Here is a 25,854-nt window from a genome sequence, read left to right on the forward strand (position 1 = left end):
AAAAAAACCCATGCGCAACCTAAGTGTTACTTGTTCCATAAGAATTAGCACAAAAACACTTTGCACATGTTGAACAAGATAAAAGAAATAATAATACAAATAATAATAATAATAATAATAATAGTAATGGTGATGTTATATGGGGAGTTGAGCTTGTGGGGTGGAAATGAGGAGCCATAAACATGATTCATTAGGACTTGGCTCTTTCAGCCTTCCAAAAGTGTCTAGAAACTCATGCCCCACAATCAGTACCCCCTCACACTCATCCACAGTATAATGCACTACTATCACAATACAACTTTGGAACCTACTCACATTTCTTGTTCTGTTACTTGATTTTACAAATTTTCAGAAAATTTAGTTATGTACATACTATATATATATATATATATGGTTTCAAACATATAGAATGATTCAAACCTAAAATGTGAGTTAGAACACGAGCTGTATATCCGTGATACAACAAATACTTTTAGTAGAAAACTCTAAATATATGCTCAAAATTATCAATTAAATTTATAATTTAACATGTTCAATTGGAAAATTATATTTTTATGCAATAGAAACTCAAATAAACTCCACATTTAACTTGTGTTATTCAGATACACATGGGAAAAAAATAAGTTTAAAATATATAAAAGTAAAGAAGTAGACTATTATGTACTTCAGATATGTGTTTAATTCCGAAATTTGGCTTAGTGTTTTAAAATTTCGATGTGAAACATGCTTTTTAATGATAACATGTACATAAATTGAAAATATCATATAGAACAATAAACCCAGTGTTGTTTTATGATTATCATATAAAACTTTAGACACCAAAATCTTCCAACTACATACAGATAAAAACTGTTTTCTTTCTTTTTGGAATCACAAAAGAAGAATTTTTCTCTCTCTATACGTATATTTAATGTGTTGCAATCTAACAACAACATGCCAAAGTTTCATCCACTGTATCATTATTGAATTGTTAAAATCAACAATTTAAGAAAAAAAAAAAAAAAAAAAAAAAAAAAAAAACTGCGTGCATACTTGCACATTCATGTGCAAACAAATAAGAAAAAGTAAAAAGAAAGAAACAAATAATCACTTTTTAATGTTTTTTAAAATAATAAAATAAAAAAGTACATTTGGCACATGTTTATACAGTGGGAGTAGAATCATGTGCCCAAGAGCCTTAATAAATGAATTGTCTTTGGAACATACAACCATGGCGAGACCCATTCTACTTCACAAAAATGCCCAACATGTGTAATGAATCACTTCCAAGGATATTCATCATATGCCTTGATTTTATTTGTTGTTTATTATAAAATCATTTACATCTCTATGAGAAAGAAAAAAGAAAAATACACATGAGCTTATATAATTGTGTTATAAGTAACAATCAATTGGGGTGGGACACATACATTTTTAAGAATGTAAGCTACTTTTTGCCCCAAATTTTTTTATAAATAATACATTAAACACATAGAAATTATTTGTTTTTGATTATTTTAAATAATATTCAAAACACTTTTATGTAATAACTCTTGTGTATTGACATCCAGTGTTTAAATGTGTAAAAATTATATCTCGGAAAAATCTTTAAATACACAGTCAGAAATCTTTAGATGCAGTGCTTTCAAAATTAAAAGCTGTATATATGATATATAATTTCGAGTACATTTGCAATAAAAATATGATAAAATAAAGTAAACATAAAAGACACATGAGTATGCTACCACACAAATTATTTTTTAAGAACGAAATATATATATATATATATATATATATATAAATAAAATAATCAACTCATAAAATATACTTTGAACTCTATTATTCTTATTCATAATTTTCTCACACTACATTGATATTGGTGGTGTCAATGATTCAAATTTATATGAAATTTTGTATTACAGAAAATACAGTTAACTATCCAGTATAAGTTTGTATATTTTAGGCAAAAAAATGTTGTTGTTTGTCCATTTGATACAAAAGAAGAATAAAATAAAAACATTATATATATATATATATATATATATATATATATACACGCACAATTAAAATTGTTTTTTTTAAAACTAAGTAATTGTTAGTTTTGAAGCTTTATGATAGAACAAAATTAAAAGTTTTAAAAATAAATCTTTATGATAATTGTTTTACAGTCTATCAATCATAAAATCACTTTGCTAAAGATTAGAAGACAAAATATGTTTGAGATTAAAAACAAGAGGTGAAAATTTTGAAATTTTCTTATGGTAAGTCTTAGTAGTAAAAAAAACATTTGAATTGGGTGCACTACATAAGTAATTCTATAATAGCACATGCATTTGTATCATGTTTAGATTAATAGATTTTTTAAAAAAAATATATGAAATTTTTTTCATTCTAACTGGAAAAAAAAAAAAAAAAAAAAAAAAAAAAAATTAAGCAACTCATTAACTCTCACAGAACTCTTTCTCATTGTAACATAAAAAAAATCAATTTGATCATTGTAACATAAGTTATTCATCCATCACTATTTTTTTAATTCTTAACATATCTATAAAAACGTTTCATCAGGAATTATATCAAGTTTATTAAATCAGCACTTGTTTCAATTGTCTATATTTCAAATATATTTTCACAAGTTTTAGAGGTGCTTTAAATAGGGGTCACAAAAACTCCTAAAACTTTCCTTAAATACACAATAAATCTTTTTAAAAAATGCAGTGATGTAATTTTTAAAAATCCATCAAAAATCTTGTGCCAACGTCTACAAATCCCACTTGCATTAACAAAATATTGGTAGCATTGAGCAAATGCAATTGTTGATTTTCCACACAAAATGAACAACAGACATTATTACATAAATAAATAAATAAATAAATACAGATGGAGTATTTGAGACTTAGCACTGTGGTCATTCATCCATCACACGTCGTTACAACTCACTGTGTGGATCACACATAAAGCTTGCAAGCAAGGCCCCACTTTGACTATTTTAGGGCTTTTGAGGCACCCAGCAACAATAACAAGGGGGCTAAAAGAAGCTATTTATTCATTCATATATATATATATATATATATATATTCATTCATCCTTCCATCCATCCATTGTGGGTAAATGGGAGGCCATTCACGGAGTCGGAGGCAAGGCATCAATAGAGAGTTCATGTTTATATTTTTATATTCTTTTATTCCACCCCTTGGAAGGAAAGAAGATCTTCATTTTCACTTCTCCTAATGGGGGTAGTACAAGGTGGCCTCATCCTTATTCTTCTACTTATTCATTCTCACTGTTTTGTTTTTTTTTTTTTTTTTCATTCTCTATAATAAATTATTCCATACACATATATATATATATATATATATATATGTATATAGGTTACCCTTCTGACGCAGAAGAAGACCATGATGGAGACATAATTGGAGTACAACTCTGGGGGGCACTTTACTCAAGCTCACTTGAGAAGACGAAGACGACAAAGAAGATGAGGAGGAGGGAGATACTGGTACACTGCAACTCTTCTCTGCCTTCTTTCTTCATTCATTCATTCATTCATTCATATTATTATTCACCCACCAAACTCATTACTACTCTCTCCTCTACCCCACCCCCTCCTTCATTCATTCATTCATTGAAGTCCATTCAATCCCATTCATCTTATAGAGAGAGACAAATGGTTTTCAAAACTCCCTTTGGGTACACTATATAGCCAGTTTAATAATCCTCCATGAAACAAACTTACTTCACATTGCAGTTATTATTATTATTATTATTATTATTAACTTGGGCATAGGGCATAGCTTTGTGCTGCAAAGTTTTCATTCACCACTCATTAGGAGCTTTCAAGCATGGCCTTTTTGGGTGATATTTGCTCAAAGTATCTCATCATATTTCAAAATATGACTTGATACTTCACCAAATCACCTACCTTCCTTGCAAGTCAGATGATTTGGAAATTGAAATATCAAACAAGGGGTGGACCAAATATCAAAAACTGTGTGGCTTGCCATAGCTCTCTTCTAGCTCTCACACTTTACAAAATATTAGGGGGTAATAAAGTTTGAACAGTGATATTTTGGATTCAATATTTTGAGTGATCTTGGAAATACAAGATGGTGACTCTGAGTTATTTGGTTTTGCAGAAGTGCCATGTTTGAAACCCCCTGTTGTGGGTGTGTGTTTTTATCATGCTATTTATTCTTTTTTAATGCTTTTACGTGTCTTTGAACTATGATCAGTGTCTTTCATGTGACTTGATCTTATAAAACTTACCAAGGGAAAGTAAAACAAAAAAAAACATTTTTCTTTTCAAATAGAAATCATAAACTTTCAATGTTTTAGTATTGTATTGGTGCTTTGACTTCTGCAGTGAATTGATTTCATATAGATCACATTGGCATTAAGATCTTATTTTTTTTATTTTTTTTGGTTGTTATAGTCAATTTGTGTATATATATATATATATATATATATAGAGGCTAAATTGTACATGTATGAATACTATATCTAGAAAATATGTTTATAAATGTGTCATGTTAAACTAAAATATTCGTTAAACTTATATATATTATGAAAAAAATTTAATTCATGTAGTAGAGATTGGAGTACATTTAACATTTAATTTTTTGAAAAAAACTGATTGAATCAAAATTTTCATTCCTGCTGAAAGAAAAAATAAAAATAAAACTACAGATTTTAAGTAAAGAAAGATTCTGTCAAATGATAAATGTCAAGTATTTAATTTTCTATACTTTAATTTTTAATTTAATAATATAAAAACGTTATTTTATGCAATAAATTGGTTGGAGAGTAACCTAAATATAATTTAGATTTTATGTAATAATTTCAAAATGCTAATATTTATCATTTGAAAGTTGTCATTCATTTAGTCATAAATTAGAGCAACTAAATATTTCAAAACACTGACTCAAGTTACCAAAGTTTATTTCATGGCATCACCACATTCAGTCACTTTTAACTTAAGATTATGAATGATGAGGGCACAATAATGGAAGTCATTCAATTTTCGAACAAACCATAATTCAAAAAATTATGCCACAATTGAAATCTATCCATTCATGTTTTATTCGCCACATACATAACATAAACAAATATAGAGAAAGGCTAGATTTTAAGCAGTTGGAATTTGATAAATCAAGAATCTCAATTATTTCACATTCAAAAGAAAAAACCTCACATCAATTCATCACACATTTGCAACCAACAAACCCTAAATTAAAAATTCATCATCAACTAATATCTATTTTTATATAAATAAATAAAAAATTATTTATTTATAGATCACTATATACAGAGAATGCATATATATATATATATATACATATCTTTATACACACACACACACACACACTTTTATTTTCCTATTGTTTATTGTTAGCTTTTTAAAGAATTCTCAATGTGGCATTCCATGAAAAAATCTGCACAGGGAGGTTGTGGATGGGTCTTAGGCACCCCCAAGGGGACTTTCCCCACCTACTTATACATCCATCCACCCTCATCCAGTCATCCTCACCCATACATCCATCCACCATCATCCATTCATTCATTCAAAGGGGTGGTTGTATCCCAAATGGAAACATGGATGTGGAAGCAAGGCAGTGCCTGGATTTGGGGCCAAGCCTCATGATACAATGATAGGACCACAAAGCAATGGCTGAACCAACCCCCAACAGTAGGGCTTGTAATGAAGATCCAGATCAGAAGGAAAGGAAGGCAGGGGTAGAGCTTTTTCTTTATGGGGATGAGAGATAGAACAGAGGAAAAATAAGCTGCACCCCTTCCCCTCTCCCCATTTTTTGCTCAGTTTTGTACCCTTTTTCTGGTGCAGAATTTACTTTAAAGCGCATCCATAGGGACAGACAGAGCCCGTTTGCATTCTCACATGCCACTCCCACTGCCCCACTACCCCCCCCCTCCTTTCCTTCCAATGAGCCTCAAGGACAGGCTGCCTTTCCTCTAGTGGGTGGAGGAAGAAGAAAGAAAAGAAAAAGAGGGAGAAGAAGCGAGAGGGGAAAAGAAAAAGAAAGAAGTGAAAAGAGAAGGGAGCGGGAGGAAGGGAGAGAAAGAAAAGAGGAAAAGGGGAAGTAGGGGGTAGGTTAAGTGAGTTAGTGAGTAGTAAGTAGGGTAGTAGGAACCGGGCACAGTCCATGCAGCCCGTCCCCCAGCTCCCAACAGCAACGTCTCGTCCACCTTTGAAAGCAGGCATGTGGAGTCTTCCTCCTCGGCATTCATTGGCGGATAAGTACCCCAACCTCTCCATTTGCCACCTGACACCCGATCCCTCCTCCTGCTCATTGGACCCCTAATTTCTCGAACCTGTGACATCACGCCACAGGTCCTCTCACTCCCCTCCCCTCAGTCCTTTCCTGTTTGTTTCATCCGACATGCTTTTACTTTTTCCCTCTCACCTTTCTTCTTTTTGCGGGTTGGGTTTGGGACACATGCGTTACAGTCCTCTTCCATCTACTATAAATTTAGTAAGGTTTGACTTGACGGTATTTTTTAGAAGAATGGAATTTGTTTTGTTTTTTGTATTTTTGTTATATGTTGTTTTGTAAAATATTGCCTACATATTTCATCCAGTATGGTGCTCGAGGTGATAAAATTATTGGTCATGAACATGGAATTGTGGTAGTGTTCGGATTTATTTATTTATTTATTCCTAATCTGTTTATCTCTCAAAGTTTAATTTAATTTAATTTAATTGGAAAATAACCACCATGCTGAAAAAGGTAGCAAGGTCATCTGTGAGGGACATGGTAACAACACCATTAAACTTTCCAAAACTATTTTAGGAAGGCTTAAAATAATATGGTTGATATTCAAGAAATAATAAGATGAAGGGTAATGTTGTGCAACCAAAATGTACATGTACTGTTGTATGGATACAAAGTTATACACTAGTAACTTGAAATTTAAGAATGTTAATTTCTTTGAAATTAGTCTTCTAAGTAGTTACAATATCGTTTTGAGAAATTTCTAAGTATGCATAATGGTATGATTTTGTAAGAATGAATATTTATTACAAAATTGTTATAATATGCCAAAACAGAGTTGTTGGCATTTCACAATGGCCCAAATGCAATCCTAAGCAAACCCACAATGATTTGCTACACATATCACTACATGAACACACATAGCATCAATCAATCAATCAATAAATCACTCAATTAGGGTCACATACATCAAATTCTCCACAATATCTCCAGTACTTACAATTATACATAATTTTATCATCTAAGTATAGGTACATAAACAACAGCACAGATTGCTCAGTAAAATCACAAAGTTCGACACAAAATAAGGGGCAAAAAGTAAAAGTCACTCTCTCGAAAACCTGATCGGACGAGTGAGATGGCAGCACAAAATTGTACGAGCTTGTCGTTCCGGCTCACTACTTGCGTAGATAAAGAGTGGATCTACGCGAGTCACCTACGAAGTATATCAAGTACCGAGAGCTGATCTATGCCCGTATTCTATCAAGTATACAGGATTTCGATAAGGTTCCAAGGAGAATAGAATAGAATACGGCGAGGCCGTAGAGGGGCTGTAGATGCTGAGTCACATGGGATTTCGTCAAAGCATGAGGAGAGCGTGGTTGTGTGAATCGTCAGATATGTCGGTGGATCGGAGACTGGCTGGGGGCGGTAGTCGTAGCCGGTCACCGGGAGGCCGGGAGCCGCCCTGCATGTTAGACAACACGCGACCGGGGCGGTGATCAGGGGGCGCAAAGTGACGCTAGATTACGGCGAGGTAAGTTCGAGGCGGAGGGAGCAGGTGATGGCTGCGAAAACCAAGTTAGGAAACGGGGTTATGGGAAACTGGGGGTACTGCAGTGGGGACCCGGGAGGAGGTTGCGTTTGGCTTCTTCTGAGCCACTACTGCGGTGATCAAGGTGGTTGTGGTTGCTGTGCAGGGGGGGGGGGTATTGTGCAAGTGCTGGTGCTGGCTGGCTGGCTGGAAGAGTGGGCTGGCGGAGCTGGTGATGTTATATAGAGCTCCGCCCCTCTTGTCTGAAAGGCTTGCTTGTTGCAACGTGGGTTCTGCGCTGCCAGTGTCCAGAGTCAGACTTGCTCAACAGTGTATGCGCTTCTAAGTTGTGCACTGTTCGTGTCTGAGAGGGCGTACATCTGTGGCATGTCGAAGAGGGACGTGAGAGATCACACCGGGGTGGGATGTGAAAAACCTTGATCCTGTTGCAGTCCCGTTGCAGCTGGTACAAGAAGAATCGTCGGTCTAGAGACTGGTCAGATCGGAAGGTGGCTGGGTCGTTGTGTGGGGGGTTGTGGTCACTGTGGTGGGGAGGGGGGGGGGGGGGGTAACTAGCTGCAACATTGAACCGGTTCCCAGATTATCTCATACTTTCAGTAGATTTGTAACGTACAGACAGAGCTGGCCGAGGAGCAGGTGCGGGAGGACGTAAAAGGTCTGCGTTTGTTGCAACGTTAGCCGTCTCGCTGGAAACACAGGTTCAATGCGAGGATGTCCTGCCGCGGCAATGTTGGGACAGTCCCAGCTATTCCGGTACAATTCCTAAGCAACAGCCAGCCTTACTAGCGGTGCAGGGGGTGTATAATCCCAGCACTACCTGGCTGGAGATGGCGAACAACATCAGCAGAGGGGGTTTTGGTCACGGAAGTTCCAATGTCATGCTTGTGCGCAACGAGAGCTCCACCGACACCTTAGTTGCCATGCTCGCTTCCTGCTCTCCTGCTGCACTGCAAGGTTTGTTCAGTGAACAGTTCTCCTCTAGCTAGATGGGTCGGCTCATGATATGTAGTGAATAATTTGCAGAAAACCACTACGGATTGATTCGGGTAACCTTGCTTCAGCATTCTGAGAAATCTGAACGTCGAAGTACCATGCGGCAGTTGGCGGTTGTGATGACCAGATATCATGTGTGTAACTGGCCTGGGTCCTATTTTTCCGTCAGGTGCTGGCATTGGATGGGGTACCGGGAATTTTTTAGTGCTGATCTGCCTTAGTTTGTTGTAGATACTCCCTGCTAGTGATCTGGTCTGTGTGCGCGATCTCTAAATATGTTACTGAAGTCATGCAATGTGCAGTTCAACGTGGTGGTGGAGGGTTGGAGGATGCGTTGGTTAGCAGTGGACAGAAGCGCTCCTTCTTCCCCACGTTCGAAGCCTCAGGAGAGGACGCAGGAGACGAGGATCTGGGAGACGACTGCACACACAATGTGGAGAAGAAGAGGAGGCTAACGTTCGATCAGGTCAGGTCGCTGGAGCGGAACTTCGAGGTTGAAAACAAGCTTGAGCCGGAGCGCAAAATGCAGCTTGCCAAGGAGCTCGGGCTGCAGCCGCGGCAGGTGGCAGTGTGGTTCCAGAATCGTCGCGCTCGGTGGAAGACCAAGCAGTTAGAGCGTGATTATGAGGTGCTCACCTCGGATTACAACCGGCTAAAAAGCGAATTTGAGGCCGTGTTGCAGGAAAAGCAAGAGCTCCAGGGCGAGGTGAGGCTTGGATAATCTGAACAAGCCTTGGATGGAAGGCATGTCGCTAGTTTTGAAGAACCTTCCAATTTTCCTGCTTTTAGATGTGTTCGCAGAAGCGCGTGACCTGCATTGGACCGCGGCCCCTCTGCAGTCTTGAAAAAACGGAATTAGTGAATCTAAATTTTCTTGTAAATTGTTGACGTATTGGCAGATTGAGTGTCTGACGGGGAAATTGCAAATATCTTCTCAACCTGGCCCGGTTGATGGTGCACCAGAAAAGCCTTCCAAGAGATTGTCGAAAGCAGTGCCTTCTCAGCTTTCGCCTCCGAAGACGTCATCTGAGGCGTGTGTGAAGTCAGAAAGGAAGCCCAGTGACCCTAACGCCAGCAGCAACGACGACAAGGAGGAAGGTTCCAGGGCTACTAGCTCGGACAGCATTTCCAGCGAGATCCTAGACGCTGACAGCCCTCGCACGACGGAAAAGTTTAACACCGATCTTGCTGCGGAGGTGCCGCTGGACTCCAACATTATACACGTAAGTGATCACCTCTGTGACCACATGCTGTATCCACAAGCTTGTCAACGAATTTCTGTGAAGCTAGAGGATGGCTCGTTTCGAGACGAATCTTGTAATTACATCCTGTCGCAGTTGGACGAGGAAAGGGGTCTACCCTGGTGGGACTGGCCTTGAGCAGTTCCTGCAGCTCTTTGGGAGAATTGTCCATTCTTTGAACCCAATTGTTGTGCGTCTCGACCATCGCCGGCCAAATCGATTTGTCCAATCTGGTGGCGACTCAGAAGCAGTGCTGAGATTCTTGATCTATAAATTGCTGCCGGATCCTCTGCATTATTCTTACAGTCTACATGTCATATATCATATACTAGACAAACCAGGTTCTGCTGTTGTAAGTCATTTCGATGATGCTAGACTGGGAGTCCGAAATGATGCAACATCAAACCAAATAAATTTTTGCTCCTGAAGACAATGCCAACCAGCCATAAATACCAGCGGCTATAGTTTTTACTGAAAATAAGGAATGGACGGATCTGCAGTGTCAGATTTGTGTCCGTGCTTGTAACTTATTACGGATTTGAGATGGGCTCCAAATACATTATTTATCCTTGCCAGCTTAGATGAACTTGAACATCTGTGTACTCTTGAAGAGAATAAGCTCGGCTTCCCTTGAGCCTTCAGAACAAGAGATGTAGACTTGTAAATTTGCAAGCGTTATTGGTTCGAAACATGAACGTGAATCTGGGTGGCTGCATTTGGTATAATAAATATTCTTTACTCAAGCTGCCAGCTGGTGACGCATTGTCAACTTTGTTGATATTGTTGTGGCCTCAGATACACTACATGCCTAGCACAGCAGCTACGTCTTGTTATTTTTATAATGCACTATTCGCATGGAGCTTTTTGTATTGGTTGGATGGGTTAATTCGCGAGTTGATCTTTATTCCAAATTACTCTTAAAGTACATAATGTAATGTAATGCTTCCCTGCTGCGATCCAAATCTTATGTCAAGGACTCTTCTTTGTGGAATTTACAAATATTATAGAGGTGCTCCAGTAAATTGATTTCAAACCATGGCAGACAAGACCCACTTTATACACGATAGTGACGTCGTGTTTCTGTACATCTCTTCCGGGTTTTAGGAGTGTAACCGATAATTAAAAAACAGAATCAAGGAGCTCCATATCAATGAAGCCCCCAATAGAAGAACTGAGCTGGTTCCTATGGAACCTTGGTGAGAGCTTGTCTTGCCCGCTCTTCTGGCGACAGAGTTGTACTGCAAGTGGTCTGACACCATGGCAACCCCATGCACAGCTTTCGGATGGCGGTGCCACCAGTCCGGAGCGCTTCCGTTGAACAGAATTCGCCAGCCCGGAGCTGACACGATAAGCTCTCGTGCTCCCACGAAGGGTCTTGGCTGGAAGTCGGTCATCAGGTGTATCTGCGATGCCCGCCCGCCCTCTCGCCCGCGGAACCCAAGCTGGGACTCCAACTTAACCTGGAGCCCTGTCGAATTCCCCATACACTGCAACCTGCCACCAGGTCTCTCTCTCTCTCTCTCGCTTTCTCTATCTCTCTCTTTCTCTCCGCCAAGCGTGCAACAAATGAAAACCTGGACACTGGTAGCTGGTCTGGGGACAAGTACCCCGTATACTGGGCACAGGACTTCAAGTGAAGGTTCCTTTCACAACTGGGGGTTGGTCTCTGATCTCTTCATTACGGTCACCATATTCTTGATCATCAGCCAGTTGGGTGGACGCTGTGTGGGGTTACAAAGGAACAACGCCGTGCGGCCTTTCCTTACTCGACCACACTCTAACATCATGGCTCATGATTCCGAGGCGTTACTTGCAAGGTTGGAAAACTTTGTCTACTCATGGCTGACTTTGCAGTCCCCCCCCCCCCCCCCCCCTCCTCTCACTCTGTCAGTCTCGGTCTCAGTCTCTCAGAACTAACCAAAGCATACACACGGAGGAGTCTCATGCTACTACTGATCTTTTCCTCCCTGTTGCCGTCCTCCTACGGCCATAATACTTTACCCCTCCCTCCCTCCCTCTCTACCTTTTGCTACTCAGATCCTCAACATCTTGTACACTTTCATGAAAACACAAAGAAAAACAAAAAAGAAAAAGAAAAGGAAATGAATGAGTGAATGAATGAATGAATCTATGATCACCTTTGTCCTTGGTGATATTAGAAGGCGTCAGAGTGAGGTTACTACTGTGGAGGATTGTACCAGGAGGAGGATAAGAGGAGAAATATGAGAGGACAGCACGTGTTAATAATTTATTTATTAGCTTTTAGAGAATTTATTGTCAATTTGGAAGAGTATTATGGGTTTTTTTTTTTTTTTATTATTATTTTCAATTTTTTTGTTGTTATCATTAGTATTGTTTTATATTTTGGTCTTTCAAAAATTCATCATCTACTATGAAGAGTGTTATGATCTTGATTGTGTTGCAAGTTGCTATTGTTTAAAGACTAGCAATACTCTCCTCTTGTTGCCTTGTAACAAAGTTGGAAGTATTTGTCACTACTACAAAATTTTGAGACAAGGTTATTGACAATATCAAAAAAACATCAATTTTAAGAGTTCTAACTGACAAAATTAAAGTTGTGGTAGTATAGAAACAATAGTTAGAAAAAGTAGAAAACAATAGCATAAATAAAAGTTACAAATTTGCATATGAACATTACATAATATAGTTTTTTTTTGGAACATCAATAATTAGTTGATGTAAAAAATTAGAAAATTAAATGTGTATATATATATATATATATATATATATATATAGTGCAATTCAAGGACATTCCAAACAATTGTGGTTAACATTTTTTATGCTATTGTTTATATAAAACTATGTATAGTCATGTATCTACATGTAGACTTTTTAGATTCATATTTAAATCCTTTACATTTTATATCATCTTATGTAATGCAAAAATACGCAATAACTACAAACATCCAATATTATTTTTGTACAAAGAATACATGATAAAATGTCAATTGAAAGTAGTTAAATGATATAGTTGAAGGCTTTTATTTAAAGCTTTGGTGTAACATAATAATTGCTTACATAATTGTATTTCTTGAGTAAATAACTAAAACAAAATGTGTATCTTGTTTTATTAGTAAATTTTGGAATTTTTTATCTATTATAAGGAGTTTTTATTTAATGTATATAATTTAATTTAGTTACTATAAGCAATTTAAATACACAAAACAATTTGTAAAAGCAAAGGTGTACAAAATATCAAATTAATTGTTTAGTTTTTATAATATTTGGTCACAATAAGGTTAATTTTTATAAATGTTTTGTGAACCATTATTTTATTTATAACAATAAGTTAAGTGGTTAAAAATCTACAGGAATAAGGCAATAATATATCTAGAAATATTAAATAGAAAGTTAGATTAATTTTTAATAAAAATATATATTATATAAAGTTAAACTAAAATCATAATATTAGAATTAGCATTAAATAGATTACAATCTAAATTCAAAAAAAATAATTTTTTGATTATAATAGTATATATATATATATATATATAAATATATATATATATGAAAGAGTTATTATACAACTAATTTTTTAATGCACACAATATCTAATAATTTATAAAAATGATAAATTTAATATAATTATAAAAATAAGAATCATTTTAAAATATTACTTGCTTAAAAAAAGTATACTATTAATGTAGAAAATTTTAAATTTTAATTAAATAACCTATGAATATAATTAATGATCTACTATAAAAATATAAATTAATTTTGTTTTTTCATAAAGAATTAAAAATATTTATACATTGAATTTGTTTTGCTCTTGAATTATTCTTTATATTTGATGTTTTTTAGATTTTAAATATAAATATTTTTTTTTAAAAAAAATCATTGTCTAAAATGTAACATTATAATTATGGTAAACTTGATAAATATTATTGTAATATTTTTTAAAAAAAATACTATCCACCTGACTACATTCAATTTTTTTTGTTTTTATTTTGCCAAAATTAATATAATGATACAATCAAAAGAAATTCAATTGTTTCTTGCTAAAACCTTTATGATTATTTTAAATATGGACTCATCAAATGTATTATCTAACATCAAATGTATTATCTAATATCAAATGTATTATCTAATAATGTTTTAATAATAAAATTTTAATAGTTCTTAAAATATTTTTTAGATCCAATATTGAGAGAAATTTAATAAATATGAGATAAATGATATATGTTTTGCTCAAAATAAATTGCTGATTTAAGAAGAAAGAATCAATAAATGTATGTCTAATAGTGAAAGATATGAGTTCTTTCTTTTGCATGAAATACATTAAAAAATAATGTAAATACATTTGTCTCTTACAAAAATTACTTGAAATATTACACTTACTTTTTACAATTTTAAATAGCATAATTTTATTTTTAAAATTTTGTTTTAGATCCTCTTAACAAGGTGGTTTTACAGAAGCTTAAAAAATTGTAGTAAAAGCTATTAAAATATTTAAAAGAAAATAAAATTAAATATCTAATAAATTAGTTGTTTTATTTTTAAAATTAGATTTTTATCAAAAAATTATAACTTTATTTTTAAAGGTCATGTTTCTTATTAAAAGAAAATATTTTTTATATGTCTTGTACAATTTTTTATTTTAAGAGGTTGCTTTTGTTGTTGTTGTTGTGTGTGTTTTTTTTTTAGTCTTTTGAAAACGAGTTAATATAGAAGAATAGTCACATGATAAACACTTATTTCAATCTTACTAAAAGACAAAATTCTGTTTTTATAGATGAATCTTAACAAACACCTTTTACCATATATACTTTACATTTAAGTTTGTGTGGTTTAAAGAATGCAAGATATTATAATATTTTAATCATAGAGTCTAATTATAATGAGAAAATATACAAAATTATTATCAAAATATTTTTATCTTATACATGTTTAATAAGGTATTTATGCAAATGAAATAAAAAGAATATAATATTGTAGGAAAAAATCATTTTTTAGGAAGCAAGATGATATTAAAAATATCTAGAATGCCATTTTATGAAACACAAAATGTTGTGTAGTTATAAAGAGAAGCTATAGTCAAAATCAAAGAAAGCAAAGATTATAGAATAAAGAAAGAAAAGATAATAATTGGTCTAAATAAATAAATATATATATCAAGCAGAGACATTTAAACAAAGAAGACATTATTTTAAAGAAGCAAGACTTTACAATATAAAAAATAACAGCATTACAATGAAAAAAAAAAATGCATAACTTAATAGCATAGAGAGTAGAAACTCCAACATTGGTTTTCATGGAATATGTCAAAAATAAATTATTCAATTTCTAGTTTTATTTATTTATTTTATTTATATTTCGATAGTTAATTTAAAGTAACTACACATTCTCTCTCTCTCTCTCTCTCTCTTTATATATATATATATATGAAAATAAATTTCCCAAAAGGCTCCAAGACAAACTGCAAGGGAGTCGTCGATGCCCATGCAGCTTCCTAGCAGTTACGAGGCGCATGGGATGATATGAAGGCGCTTCAAAAAGAAGTGGGAGCCACGACGCCGCAAACGACAAAAAAGGAGCCTGCCCGCCAGCCAGCCAGCCTTGAGGAGGGGAATAATACTGGCAGAGAGCGCGAGAGAGGCGGGCCCATGAAGGACACTCTGACCCTCCTCCCTCCACAGGAAGCCTCTAGAAGAAAAAAAAAGAGCACACAGTTGGATGGATGAATGAGTGGATGAATGGATGAGTGGATGAGTCGATTGATGGATGGATAAACAATATTGGGATGATCGATGGATGGATGAAGTAAGGACGAACAGACATACAGATGACGTATTGGTGGATGGTGGATGGATTGTGGATGGATGACGGATGGATGAAGTCGCGTCCTGCTCCTTCCCCCTTCCCTCATGCCAATACGTACTTGTTTTCTTCATTTGTAGTGTAAAACAATTGTATGGTAAATAATGTTTTTTTTTTCTTTCTAGAAATTAGACTATTTTTTTAATTAAAAAATCAGGTTTATTGTTACAAAAAATTATTTCTACTATATTGTTTATGTGTCCAATTGTTTGTCTTACCATTTGAATATGGATAAAATTCTATCCATTTTCATAATCACTGTAATTTTTTAATTTAGAAATTGATGAAATAAATTTTCATGTACATAAATTAAGTTACATGCATTTATGATTCTGTTAATCAAAAAGAAGAAAATAAAACCAAAACATTTGCATAATTTTGATGCCCTACTGCAATCAATAAGAGCTAGAGAATGGGACCTTTTTTGTTGCTTTGGTTGAAGTGTTTGGCTCCTTTGTGTTTTTCAATGAAGGTAGGGTCCAATGGAGGAGGTATACACCCCAAAAAGCCCGACAAGGAGGAGGAAGTGCAAAGTTGAATTGCACGTGAGCAATGGGCATCAATTCGGGTCGGTGATACCAATGAACTATTGTGCATATTGTTCTGTGCGTGGTGGTCAAATTTGTTTTTAATAACATATATTCATATCTTTAAAAACATGTTTCAAAGACACATTTCAAAGAAGAAAAAATAAAAATAAAACATTGTCATTTCAATTCATGCTCTCAATTATTTAAAAGTGTCTGTGTCTATGGACCATGTCGTTGAGGCCCCCTCAAAATATACATATATATATATATATATATATAATATGCACCATCCCCATATACAAATCTCATCAAGCATGCAGAACCCATGGATTCTACACATTAGATTACAGACAACTCATTGTAATGCATGGATAAAGAATTGCATTCAAGGTCAATGAGGCCTTGATGGAAGTGTTGAAAAATTCCCTCACAAAATGGGGTCTATCTCGGACCTTAAACTACTATACATTTAAGTTTGAGGGTCTAAAATGGGGTAAACAAAAACAGAAGTGGGGTTGCAAAAGCTTTAGGCGGAAAGTGGTTCCCCAGCATCCCCCCCTGTTATCTTTTTAGATGGGAACAAGTTTTTCATCTAGTTCCCCGACGGTTCCCCAAGGCGGGGGACGAGCGCTACTTCCAAGGCTGGAGGGGGGGCCAACGCACAAACTATCCCCCCCTCTCGCCAGTGGTGCACTGCCACATAATCCCACTGCCCGAGCCTCAAAACATTAATTGAATATGGCATCGCCTGACCGAAGCGCATGTGCGCCTCGCGTAGCTTTACCTTTGTTTATACTTTTTTTGCGACTTTAAACAAAAGTAAAAGTAGGTTGCGGTGGGGTGGGGGCAGGGGGATGAGATCCATCCAATATGTCCCGGTCCCACGTGAAGAGCCACTCCACATGCATTGTATGGGTGCCCGAGGCTGACCCCACCCACCTGGGCAGACGTGCCCGTGAAGCAATTTCTGTACTGCCCCAGGACTGTCGGGGCACGAGGAAGAAGAAGGGGGCCGCTGATGTACATTCATCCAGTATCAATGCAATTTGATTATGCGATTGTCCTTGGCCCCCATTGTTCATTGGTTTACTACTCTTTTATGGGGTCTCCCAAGCAATGTCAGGGCTATGCTTAAAGACTAGATCCAATGAAGGGAGGGCTCAACATACTATATATATGTACATGTATATAACAATGTGGTTTTGTGTGAAGGGATTTGGGATAGGGACGTACAAGATACTCTAAGTTTGTCTTGAGTGGGGGGCCCCCAATTTTGTACAAAGGAAGATTTTATAAGGCAAAATTATGAAAGAGCCCCCTCAGCTTCACCTTTTGGCAACAACAACGCACCATCGTTTGAGTGAAGATTGAAAGAAAGATATAACTAAAATATGCAATTAAAAACCAGAATTTGTAGTAGTCCCTGTTTCATGCCTTGCTGTAGAATTCAATTCCTTAATCCACGTCATTAGCTAATGTTGGTGTTGTGCATACATGTTACAAAGTTAAAGTGATGTTCTACTTGTTTACTTTTGTTTTGTTTTTTGTTTTTTTTATTTCCTTCTTCCCTGCCTGTATTTATTATTTATTATTTTTTGTTCTGTAGGTGGCATTTGAGAAGAATGTTGTCAACAACAGTTTGACAAGTGTTGCTTGTTGATTTCTTACATGGAGCTTTTTGTCATGTTGCTCAAATGTGAAAACAAGCATCACCAATATCTGTGTAGGGGCAAGTCTTGTCAATTATTGTGGAACATTAACGTATTTTAACTCTTCAGTATATTTACGCCCACTCTATTTATTTATTTATTTATTTATTTATATTATTATTTTAACAGTGAGTTGTATAAATAGATCTTGTAATTATTACTTGACCAATTTGATGTTGTTGGTTGAGGGATATGGCACACTAACAGCAAATGTTTATGCAACAACAATAAAAAGTACACAATGTGTGTGTGTGTGTGGTTATAGTGATTTCTTTTCCATTTCTCACAAACATACTTACTCTTATATTTTTCTCAATTCTTATAAAAATGCAAATACTGTAATTTGTTTAAATAAAATACTTCAATGGATTTGAAAGAAAGATATGTTGAATGGAGTCTACTGCTTGAGGAAAACACGTGCCCTTTTATTCCACCCCACCTACACACCATAAATGATCGAATGTGTAATACATCAAATAGGATAGAATGAAGACTAGGATTTATACAGAAATGAATGAAATAACAAGTTAATGCCACTTATCCGAGAAGTTGATTTCCAACTCCGCTGAACAGTGATGTGAACAAAGGATTGTGTATGTTTTGAAAGTCGATGGTGGAAATCACGTAAAGCACGGCTGGTTTCTCAAGCTAATATCAGTAAAAGCTGATTTCTAAATTTTATTTGAGGGTGGATGTCTTGAACAAGGTGGTTTCGAAATGGACAAGTTTGATTCCAAAGTTGCAAACGGAATCAAAATCCCAGTTTAAATCCTGAAAAATGGACAATAGATACGCACGTACATGTGCACCTTTACCACCGAGAACCGTGTGATGGCCTCTTCTTTGCCTCGAAACCAAAAATCCTGAGTAACAGAGCTTTGAGTCCCACCGGTGTTTTATTGGATGTTTTCCTTGGAACAAATGTTGGCTCTGAGAAATTCATTGACAGGATGTCGGGCTCTTCACCCTCTTGGGCATCGTTACGGTTGGCTGAAATTGCTGATGGTTGTCTGCATGTTTCTTGATGACAAATCTTACTTTTCCACGAGGTTTTGTAAGCCTTTCGTCGAGTTTGAATCCTGCATCTTTTCAGAGTATGGGAAGTTCCGAGGTGTTGCGAGGGCATTGTCGCTCTCCTGATCTGCTTCTTCGATTGACATGGTCTGATTAACTTGTACCTGGGCGAGTCCTTCTTGCACACCTTGCCAGAGGTTTTGATTCGTTTCTTCGGTTTGGACACCTTGCTGGGTTTTTCCTCCTTATAATGCAGTTTCGTGGATGGACTCTTTCCACCACTTGCAGCACATTTCTTGGTACGTTGTTGAATGGTTTGTAGGTCTACTATACCCAACAAAAAATGAGTCATCTTGGTAGACTAGAATACATAAAAATCACACTCATTTAGAAATTTACACCCAAAAACATATCCGTCGATTTTTTATTTATTTATTTTATCTATACTATGGCCTTGAAAGCTACAAGGTGAAGCACATTTCTAAATTCATCATATAAGAACTCAAGTCGCCTCTGCCAGTCAAGCACATAGCTGTCTGGTAGTTAAAAAGCCTCCTCTGTAGACCAGAACTGGTTCTAGAGACAGACTCACCCACACCCATCTCTACAGAGATTCGAGGTGATCGCATCAAGAAATATACCTACATTTACAGAACCTTTAATAGCAGTTCACATTGTATCTACTATTCAATGAAACAGCTTCTTCTTCCCGTGAGTTTGTACCGTCCACCAAATAACACAACTTACTTGACTTCACGTGCAATTCAGAATGCAACCTACCAACATTTTCATACCCCTGGACAGTCTCAGTGTAGCAATCAACCATCAACAAAGTGCAGGTTCCTTCAAATAGCCAACTGTAAAGTCCAAGTCATTAAGCAAAAGGATGCTAAACCTTGCCTACAAGTCCTTAAGACCAAGGGATATAAACAGTCGAGACTTTAAACTACAAGCCTACCGGAGAATTCAAGGCATACTCGCCCTCGTAATGGGGAAGCTCTGAGACACTAGAAACAAACGATGCAGCAATGGCAAGGCAGTAAGTTAACCGGGTAGTCTAAATGGAGTTTTAAAGAAGAGAAATAAGAAAACTCATCCAATGCAGACTTGGATGAGTTCAGTAAAAATCCAGTAATCCAGTAAAAGTTGGACGTACTGTAAATGTTGTGTGTGAGGCTAACAGAAATGAGCAGTTGACGGAACCCTCGAGCTAAGCAGGAGATACGAAGGACGAGTTAGGTTTAAGACCACTTGAAACAACCTGACTAACCAATGTCTTCATATTGTAAAAGTAAGAGCAGACTGCAGTGCAAGTTAATATATACTTATCAGAAACATCTGAAAACATCCGCCTGATTCGGTAAAATTTAACCCATAACATGAAGCATTGTAAACTATTTAACGCAAATTGCCTATAACATTAGCGAAATAAAATGCGGACCAAAGCCAATATGTACCCTAGTCTGAGGAGACTTAACTAAAATAAGCCATTTAGTGCCAAACATAAGTCTCGATTTAATCAAGCAAAATAAAATAAAATTCGAATTAAAATGCAGATCCAAATAGACACGTCTTCCTCATGAGAAGATACTTGATTTTGGTATTCTGATCAAGATAAGAGATTGAAAGAAAAGATTGACATGATCAAACAAAATGATGAAATCACTCACCTCCTACAGAATAGATTGAATTGTAATGAACTTCAGCCCAGAAGCTTAGATAGATCTCTGCATGGACAACCACAGTCAAAGGAGAACCTTATCAGAGGAGATGTTATGAGTTTGTAGGCTGATAAAGACAGCCGCAGAGTTTAAATGTTATAAATACTTTGATTTGGTCAAATCACACTTTGCAGGGCTGCATGGGAAGAAGCAAGACCTCGTTTAGACTTTTGTACTACAGGTGTAATCTCGATGAAGCATGTGTCCCTGAACGAAGTGATTAAGGAGATCCTTACGCCAAACTGCACCCACCTGCCACCTGCAGCTTGAGTAGCCGATTGTGTAGCGGGTCACGTAGAACCCACATTATTAATACCCATCAATGCAAAACAGGAAATCCACGAGGGAAAACCCTGCAGCAGACTTTGTCGAAGAGTGCAGCCACCGCACAAAACTTGCTCAAAAGTAACATGGCAACGGCCTAACAAAATAAAATAAGGAGAGAATAAGTACATAGTCAGAAGCTGCTTGCAATGTTACATGGTCACCCCACTCACTGTTCCTGTAACCTTCACCATTGAAGGTTAGTATCCTTCCTCCATTATGTCACAAACTAACAATTTGGGCAAATACAACCCAGGAATTTATCAAATAACAGGAGATCTACTTGGCCATGTTCTTCAAGTATTCTGAATATTTCATGGGAACGTAATTCGAATACATCACTGGATTTGCCTTCAGCTGTCCTCAGTTCCATACAAAACAAATAAGAAACTGTTAGTTACCAGGAAGAAGTGTTGTCAAAAAAATCAATAGATACAATCACTCAATCCAGCAGCAGCACTTGTTCAACAGCAAAGCAATCATTGTGAAAGATATGTAAGAGTTGCGGTCAATCAATTCGATTCATCAGAGAGTGAATGTAGCTTAAGGCATCAAAACTTTTAACTCATGACGTGTCGAGAACAGCAGACCTGTTTCACGACCTGCTTCCTCACATACTTGTGATGTTGTGAAGTGCGATATATTTGATCTGACAGAGCACGAAACTGTCACAGCCGGAAAGCAAGGAATCGTCAGGCCGGACAGAATCCGAAATAGTCCATACTTGAAAAAATAGGCTTCACGAAAAACACTCGTTTCGATTTCAAAAGGTGTAGAATAAAAGTAGGAAACGACGAAATCGTATTAGTCTGCCACTGTTAGAGGGATACGTCCTCAGTTACGAAAGAATTAGTACCTGGCAATTTCCATCGCCTTTAATCTTTTGCTCTGCTAATCCATACAATTTCAGCCTGCAACCATGCAACATGGATCATGATTATAATCATTCATCCCCTAATTTTACTATATCTATGCATACCACCATAACAGATCCTCAGGAGGATGAAAATTTGCTTGTTTCATTGATGACAAGGTAGTTTTTTTTTTTTAAAAAACCAAACAACCAAACAAACAAAACAGAACATAAAAAGATAAAAAATGAAAAATAAATCACCTGTCCGAGAGCCGCTGGTGGTCCGCAGACGCGTCCTCATAAGTTGGAAACGATATGTTTATTCGAGGAACATGCTGAAGACATACAAAGACAACGAAAATGAATCAAAAAAGGAAAGAATTCTGTTACACAAGATTCCAAACGATGTGCGTCTCAACAACAACCATAGTGACTCAGTTGTAGATGTGATAGTTTATTGTCACGCATACTGAAGAACACACCTTCATGGATCCCAGATTTGTGAGCCGATAAGCTACTTCTCTGTCCACATGTTGTTACTCTTCCGAAAGTGCCAACGAGACTTGCCTGTCATCCTCAAGGAGCGTGCATGTCTTGTGAGCTAGAGGTCGTTGAAAATTTAGACAATGACCCTGCCTTTTGTCTACCCATGTCTTCGTTGGAGCCTTCCCAGACATAAATAGTCACATGTCCGAGATTAATCCCTCATGAAGTCGAAGTGGACACTTGACCAACTCTTTCAATAATGATTTATTCTCCCTTCTCTGGAAATGCAGTCACTTGCTGGTCTTTCAATTCAAATCTGCACAAGAACTGAATCCTGGTGCAATGGAACGACATAACAAAATGAGAACCACGACTCACTATGCTGTAGAGTGTAGTTCCGCTAGATACAACTTTATGAACACCAATATTTCACACAAAGATGCTAACGAGTTCAGGATTAGCCAGTGGGGTAATAAATACAGTTTTGAACATAGGATCCGTTCCTAAGAAGTCACAAAGACACACTCGCATGAGTAAAGTTACACTTCCTCGATTTTGAAAACATTGTCTCCTCAGTTCCTGTTGCCCTGTGATGAATCAGAGGATTATCACAAGAAAGAAAACCGACCGCACCTTTTCTCTAGCGTAGGCTTGTCCAGCAGCTTCTGCAGCAATTAATTTTCGAAACTATTAATGCAGCACCTGAGCAATCACTGCGTTATCAGCAGTATTTGGTGATAATGCTGAATATTGAAAAAGAGACTGAGCTTTTTCAACTTGTTTTCAACTCTAACTTGGCTAATTCAATCACCTAGTCGATAACAGAAGCAGTGGTATCAAATTGTTTTGACCTCTGACTTCAGCTACTTTATTCACTGGTTTGATGCCGCCACGAATTCCTTTGTCATCTGCAAAGTACCCGCTGCCTTCTAACTCATATAGGACCCACCTTGCTAGATCCTCTGTCACCATCTTGCAAGATCACCTTCTGGGGTTTTTGGCACATCTAACGGCGGCATAATACCCTAGCCACTAGTCGAGAATCAATGATGCATTTACTCAAGTGCATCGACACCTAACAAATAAATCTGCCGTTGACACTGCTCAATTACAGGAATAAGTTTCTTACATTCCCTGAGAATGGCAGGCCTCCCTAATTATTGTCGGCCTTTCAAACCACGTGGTCGTTCCCATTTATTCGCGAAATATTCCTACGCCGCAAAAATCCCACGTATCTCGACTGTCTAAATGAGGCAAAACATTTCCTCACAGTTGGTGCAAAAACATTTCACTAACATATATGCTGGATACCTGCCCACAAAATTAAAACGTTATGAACTAAAAACTCGACACGCAAATCCAATTCAACTCTTAGGTATGATCAAAGCAGACCCTCCAAGTGAGAAAAAAAATCAAAACCTGAACCCGATTGTGCAGTCCATTATGAAGATGAACTCTAAAGCTATAGATCGCCGCCTCATATGAAGGTATTCCGTCCCAATCCTTGAGTGCGGCCCTATAATGCACGAGAAATAAATCTAAATATGTAAAATGAGCTGTAGCTATGCATTCCGAGACTTTCTATGAGCAGCCTTCTCACGTAGACTAGGTCAAAGATTAGAATCGGGTCGAAGCTGAGCACATCAGCCAGCAAGCCAATTTAGAGCCAAAATCACTTGTACGAGCATAAAGTACTTTTAAGCAAAAATCTGGACTGATCTAAACCTGAAAAAATGAACTAGAAAACCCACAATTCCTGGTAGCGATAACCAAAAATGCAGTCCCGATTTTTGAATTGCCACACCTCACATCACTCGAGAGACGACAGATACAGTAGGAACAAAAACGAGCACCAAATTCATTCCAGAGACCCAGACAATAGTGCGATCAATGCCGAGAGAAAGCTAAATCAAACCACACATGCGCTTCCACTCCACAACCAACGTATACTAAATTTTACAAGTTTTATACAATTGTGCATACTATCCACCCAAATTGGACCTCCCCTAGACTGAACACAACAAAGAATCCTCCGAAGCTCTCAATCAACTAAAAACCAGCCATGATATTTCAATTTGCCACTTGAAGACGGTTCATAAGGCAAAAACTTACCAATCACGCCCTCTTGACGCTCCGTCTACCATCGCCAGCAAAATTCAAGAGCCTTCTCACCAACCATAACCACAATACAAACCCCGCATCTCATTAGCCCGGTTCGATCTTTGTCAATGCCGGTCGCGGCATGAAATGTATCCAAAAATTCGCTGTGCAATCAAGCGAAAGAAGAGAAGAGCGTGGGAGCGTAGGAGCGAGGCGAAACGGCAGCAAACCACTCAACAAACAAACAGAAAGGGTAGTTAAGTTGATTCTAAGCATTGATGCACATGATTCGATCCCACGCAGCGGAAATGTGCGAAAGGCGTGAAGCAAATTGGCTTTGATGCGGGGGAAGCAGAGCTCTTTTCTTCTTCCATTGCGAATTTAAACATCGTGACGAGCGCCAGCAGGAAGAAGGGTTCAGTTGCATTCGTGCCCGACCTGTACCCGCGGTCCTAACCCACAGGAATGGGTGTAACCGTGCGTCGGAAAACCAGCGAAGCCCTGAGCCAGGTTCTCATTCCAATACTGCGCTCTATTTTGCGTTGGGATCCCACTGGTGAGTGTGTACATCCAAAAAAGCACGGAAACAAGACAGATTATATAATTCTAGAGATAATTACTTCAGATTTATATGTGTGTGTGTAATTGTCGTTTTACTTATTCTACAATTCCTTTCAGAATAAACCTGTATAGAGGAATTCGAACACAACGAACACAAAGAAAGACTAAGTGCATGAACTTTACTTGTTAGGGTCACACAATTAACTCTATTCCGAACCACTAAAACACTAAGAAACACTACAATGCTTCTTCCCGGTAACCAATACTCCTTCATCAACTGATAACAACATTGTGGAACCTTGCACTCTTAAAAGACTGCTCAAAACTCATAAATTCCATCCAACACCAGGAATAACAAACTTCATTCCAACCAATCTCGATTCACAAAATTTTTGTAATCACAGACTTCCTTTGTCGAAACACATACACAACTCTCAATAAACAACAATCATAATCTTCCATTCATAATCAATCTTCCAATAACTTCTCATATAATTCAATCACTCAATACTTCAATTACATAATCAATAACTCATAAATCAATCTTTGATTTATTCTACAGACTTACTTCTCAATATTCAAAAACTATTCATTACTCTTCAACAACAAAGACATCAAAGAAACAAAGAGGTAGCACCAAGCTTAACCTTGGCTCATGACTATCACAATCTGGCTCTTAGCTTAAGACTCTCATAGTTTGGCTCTCGACTTACGACTTTCATA

The 25,854-nt window shown here is 36.9% G+C and overlaps 2 protein-coding genes across 4 annotated transcripts; one reads left to right on the plus strand and one right to left on the minus strand.

Moving 5' to 3' along the window:
* Nucleotides 1-7,940: 7,940 nt before the first annotated feature.
* Nucleotides 7,941-10,738, plus strand: LOC112288328 (homeobox-leucine zipper protein HAT5). Its single transcript, XM_024532430.3, has 3 exons — nt 7,941-8,715; nt 9,057-9,460; nt 9,654-10,738. The coding sequence occupies exons 1-3, from the start codon at nt 8,589-8,591 to the stop codon at nt 10,131-10,133; spliced, it is 1,011 nt and encodes a 336-aa protein (XP_024388198.1). The 5' UTR covers nt 7,941-8,588; the 3' UTR covers nt 10,134-10,738.
* Nucleotides 10,739-18,552: 7,814 nt separating this feature from the next.
* On the minus strand, nt 18,553-25,012 carry LOC112288998 (OVARIAN TUMOR DOMAIN-containing deubiquitinating enzyme 11). 3 transcript variants are annotated; one of them, XM_090254418.1, is made up of 12 exons: nt 24,583-25,012; nt 23,600-23,781; nt 23,104-23,135; nt 22,467-22,804; nt 22,246-22,319; nt 21,988-22,042; nt 21,722-21,796; nt 21,415-21,488; nt 21,261-21,309; nt 20,965-21,049; nt 20,757-20,813; nt 18,553-19,413 (listed from the first exon to the last, which is right to left on the minus strand). In XM_090254418.1, exons 4-12 carry the CDS (start codon nt 22,470-22,472, stop codon nt 18,884-18,886), a joined length of 1,005 nt encoding a protein of 334 aa, XP_090110544.1. In that variant the 5' UTR covers nt 22,473-22,804; nt 23,104-23,135; nt 23,600-23,781; nt 24,583-25,012; the 3' UTR covers nt 18,553-18,883. The 3 variants fall into 3 exon arrangements, with proteins under 3 accessions (XP_090110544.1, XP_090110545.1, XP_024389621.1); XM_090254419.1 differs by lacking the exon at nt 23,600-23,781; XM_024533853.3 differs by lacking the exons at nt 23,104-23,135; nt 23,600-23,781.
* Between the last annotated feature and the right edge of the window lie 842 nt (nt 25,013-25,854).

This window comes from Physcomitrium patens, chromosome 11, assembly GCF_059467195.1.
Source record: "Physcomitrium patens ecotype Gransden chromosome 11, ASM5946719v1, whole genome shotgun sequence".
Taxonomy (NCBI): Eukaryota; Viridiplantae; Streptophyta; class Bryopsida; order Funariales; family Funariaceae; genus Physcomitrium; species Physcomitrium patens.

What these genes read in the sequence shown, in the direction of transcription:
- LOC112288328 (XM_024532430.3), top strand. Translation starts at nt 8,589, where the DNA reads ATGGCGAACAACATCAGCAGAGGGGGTTTTGGTCACGGAAGTTCCAAT. An exon ending in CTCTCCTGCTGCACTGCAAG is followed by an intron (nt 8,716 to 9,056) that starts GTTTGTTCAGTG and finishes TGCAATGTGCAG; the next exon opens with TTCAACGTGGTGGTGGAGGG. An exon ending in AGCAAGAGCTCCAGGGCGAG is followed by an intron (nt 9,461 to 9,653) that starts GTGAGGCTTGGA and finishes ACGTATTGGCAG; the next exon opens with ATTGAGTGTCTGACGGGGAA.
- LOC112288998 (XM_024533853.3), bottom strand. An exon ending in TGCAAGCAGCTTCTGACTAT is followed by an intron (nt 21,050 to 21,260) that starts GTACTTATTCTC and finishes AGGTGGGTGCAG; the next exon opens with TTTGGCGTAAGGATCTCCTT. An exon ending in TTCAATCTATTCTGTAGGAG is followed by an intron (nt 19,414 to 20,756) that starts GTGAGTGATTTC and finishes TGTTGGGTATAG; the next exon opens with TAGACCTACAAACCATTCAA.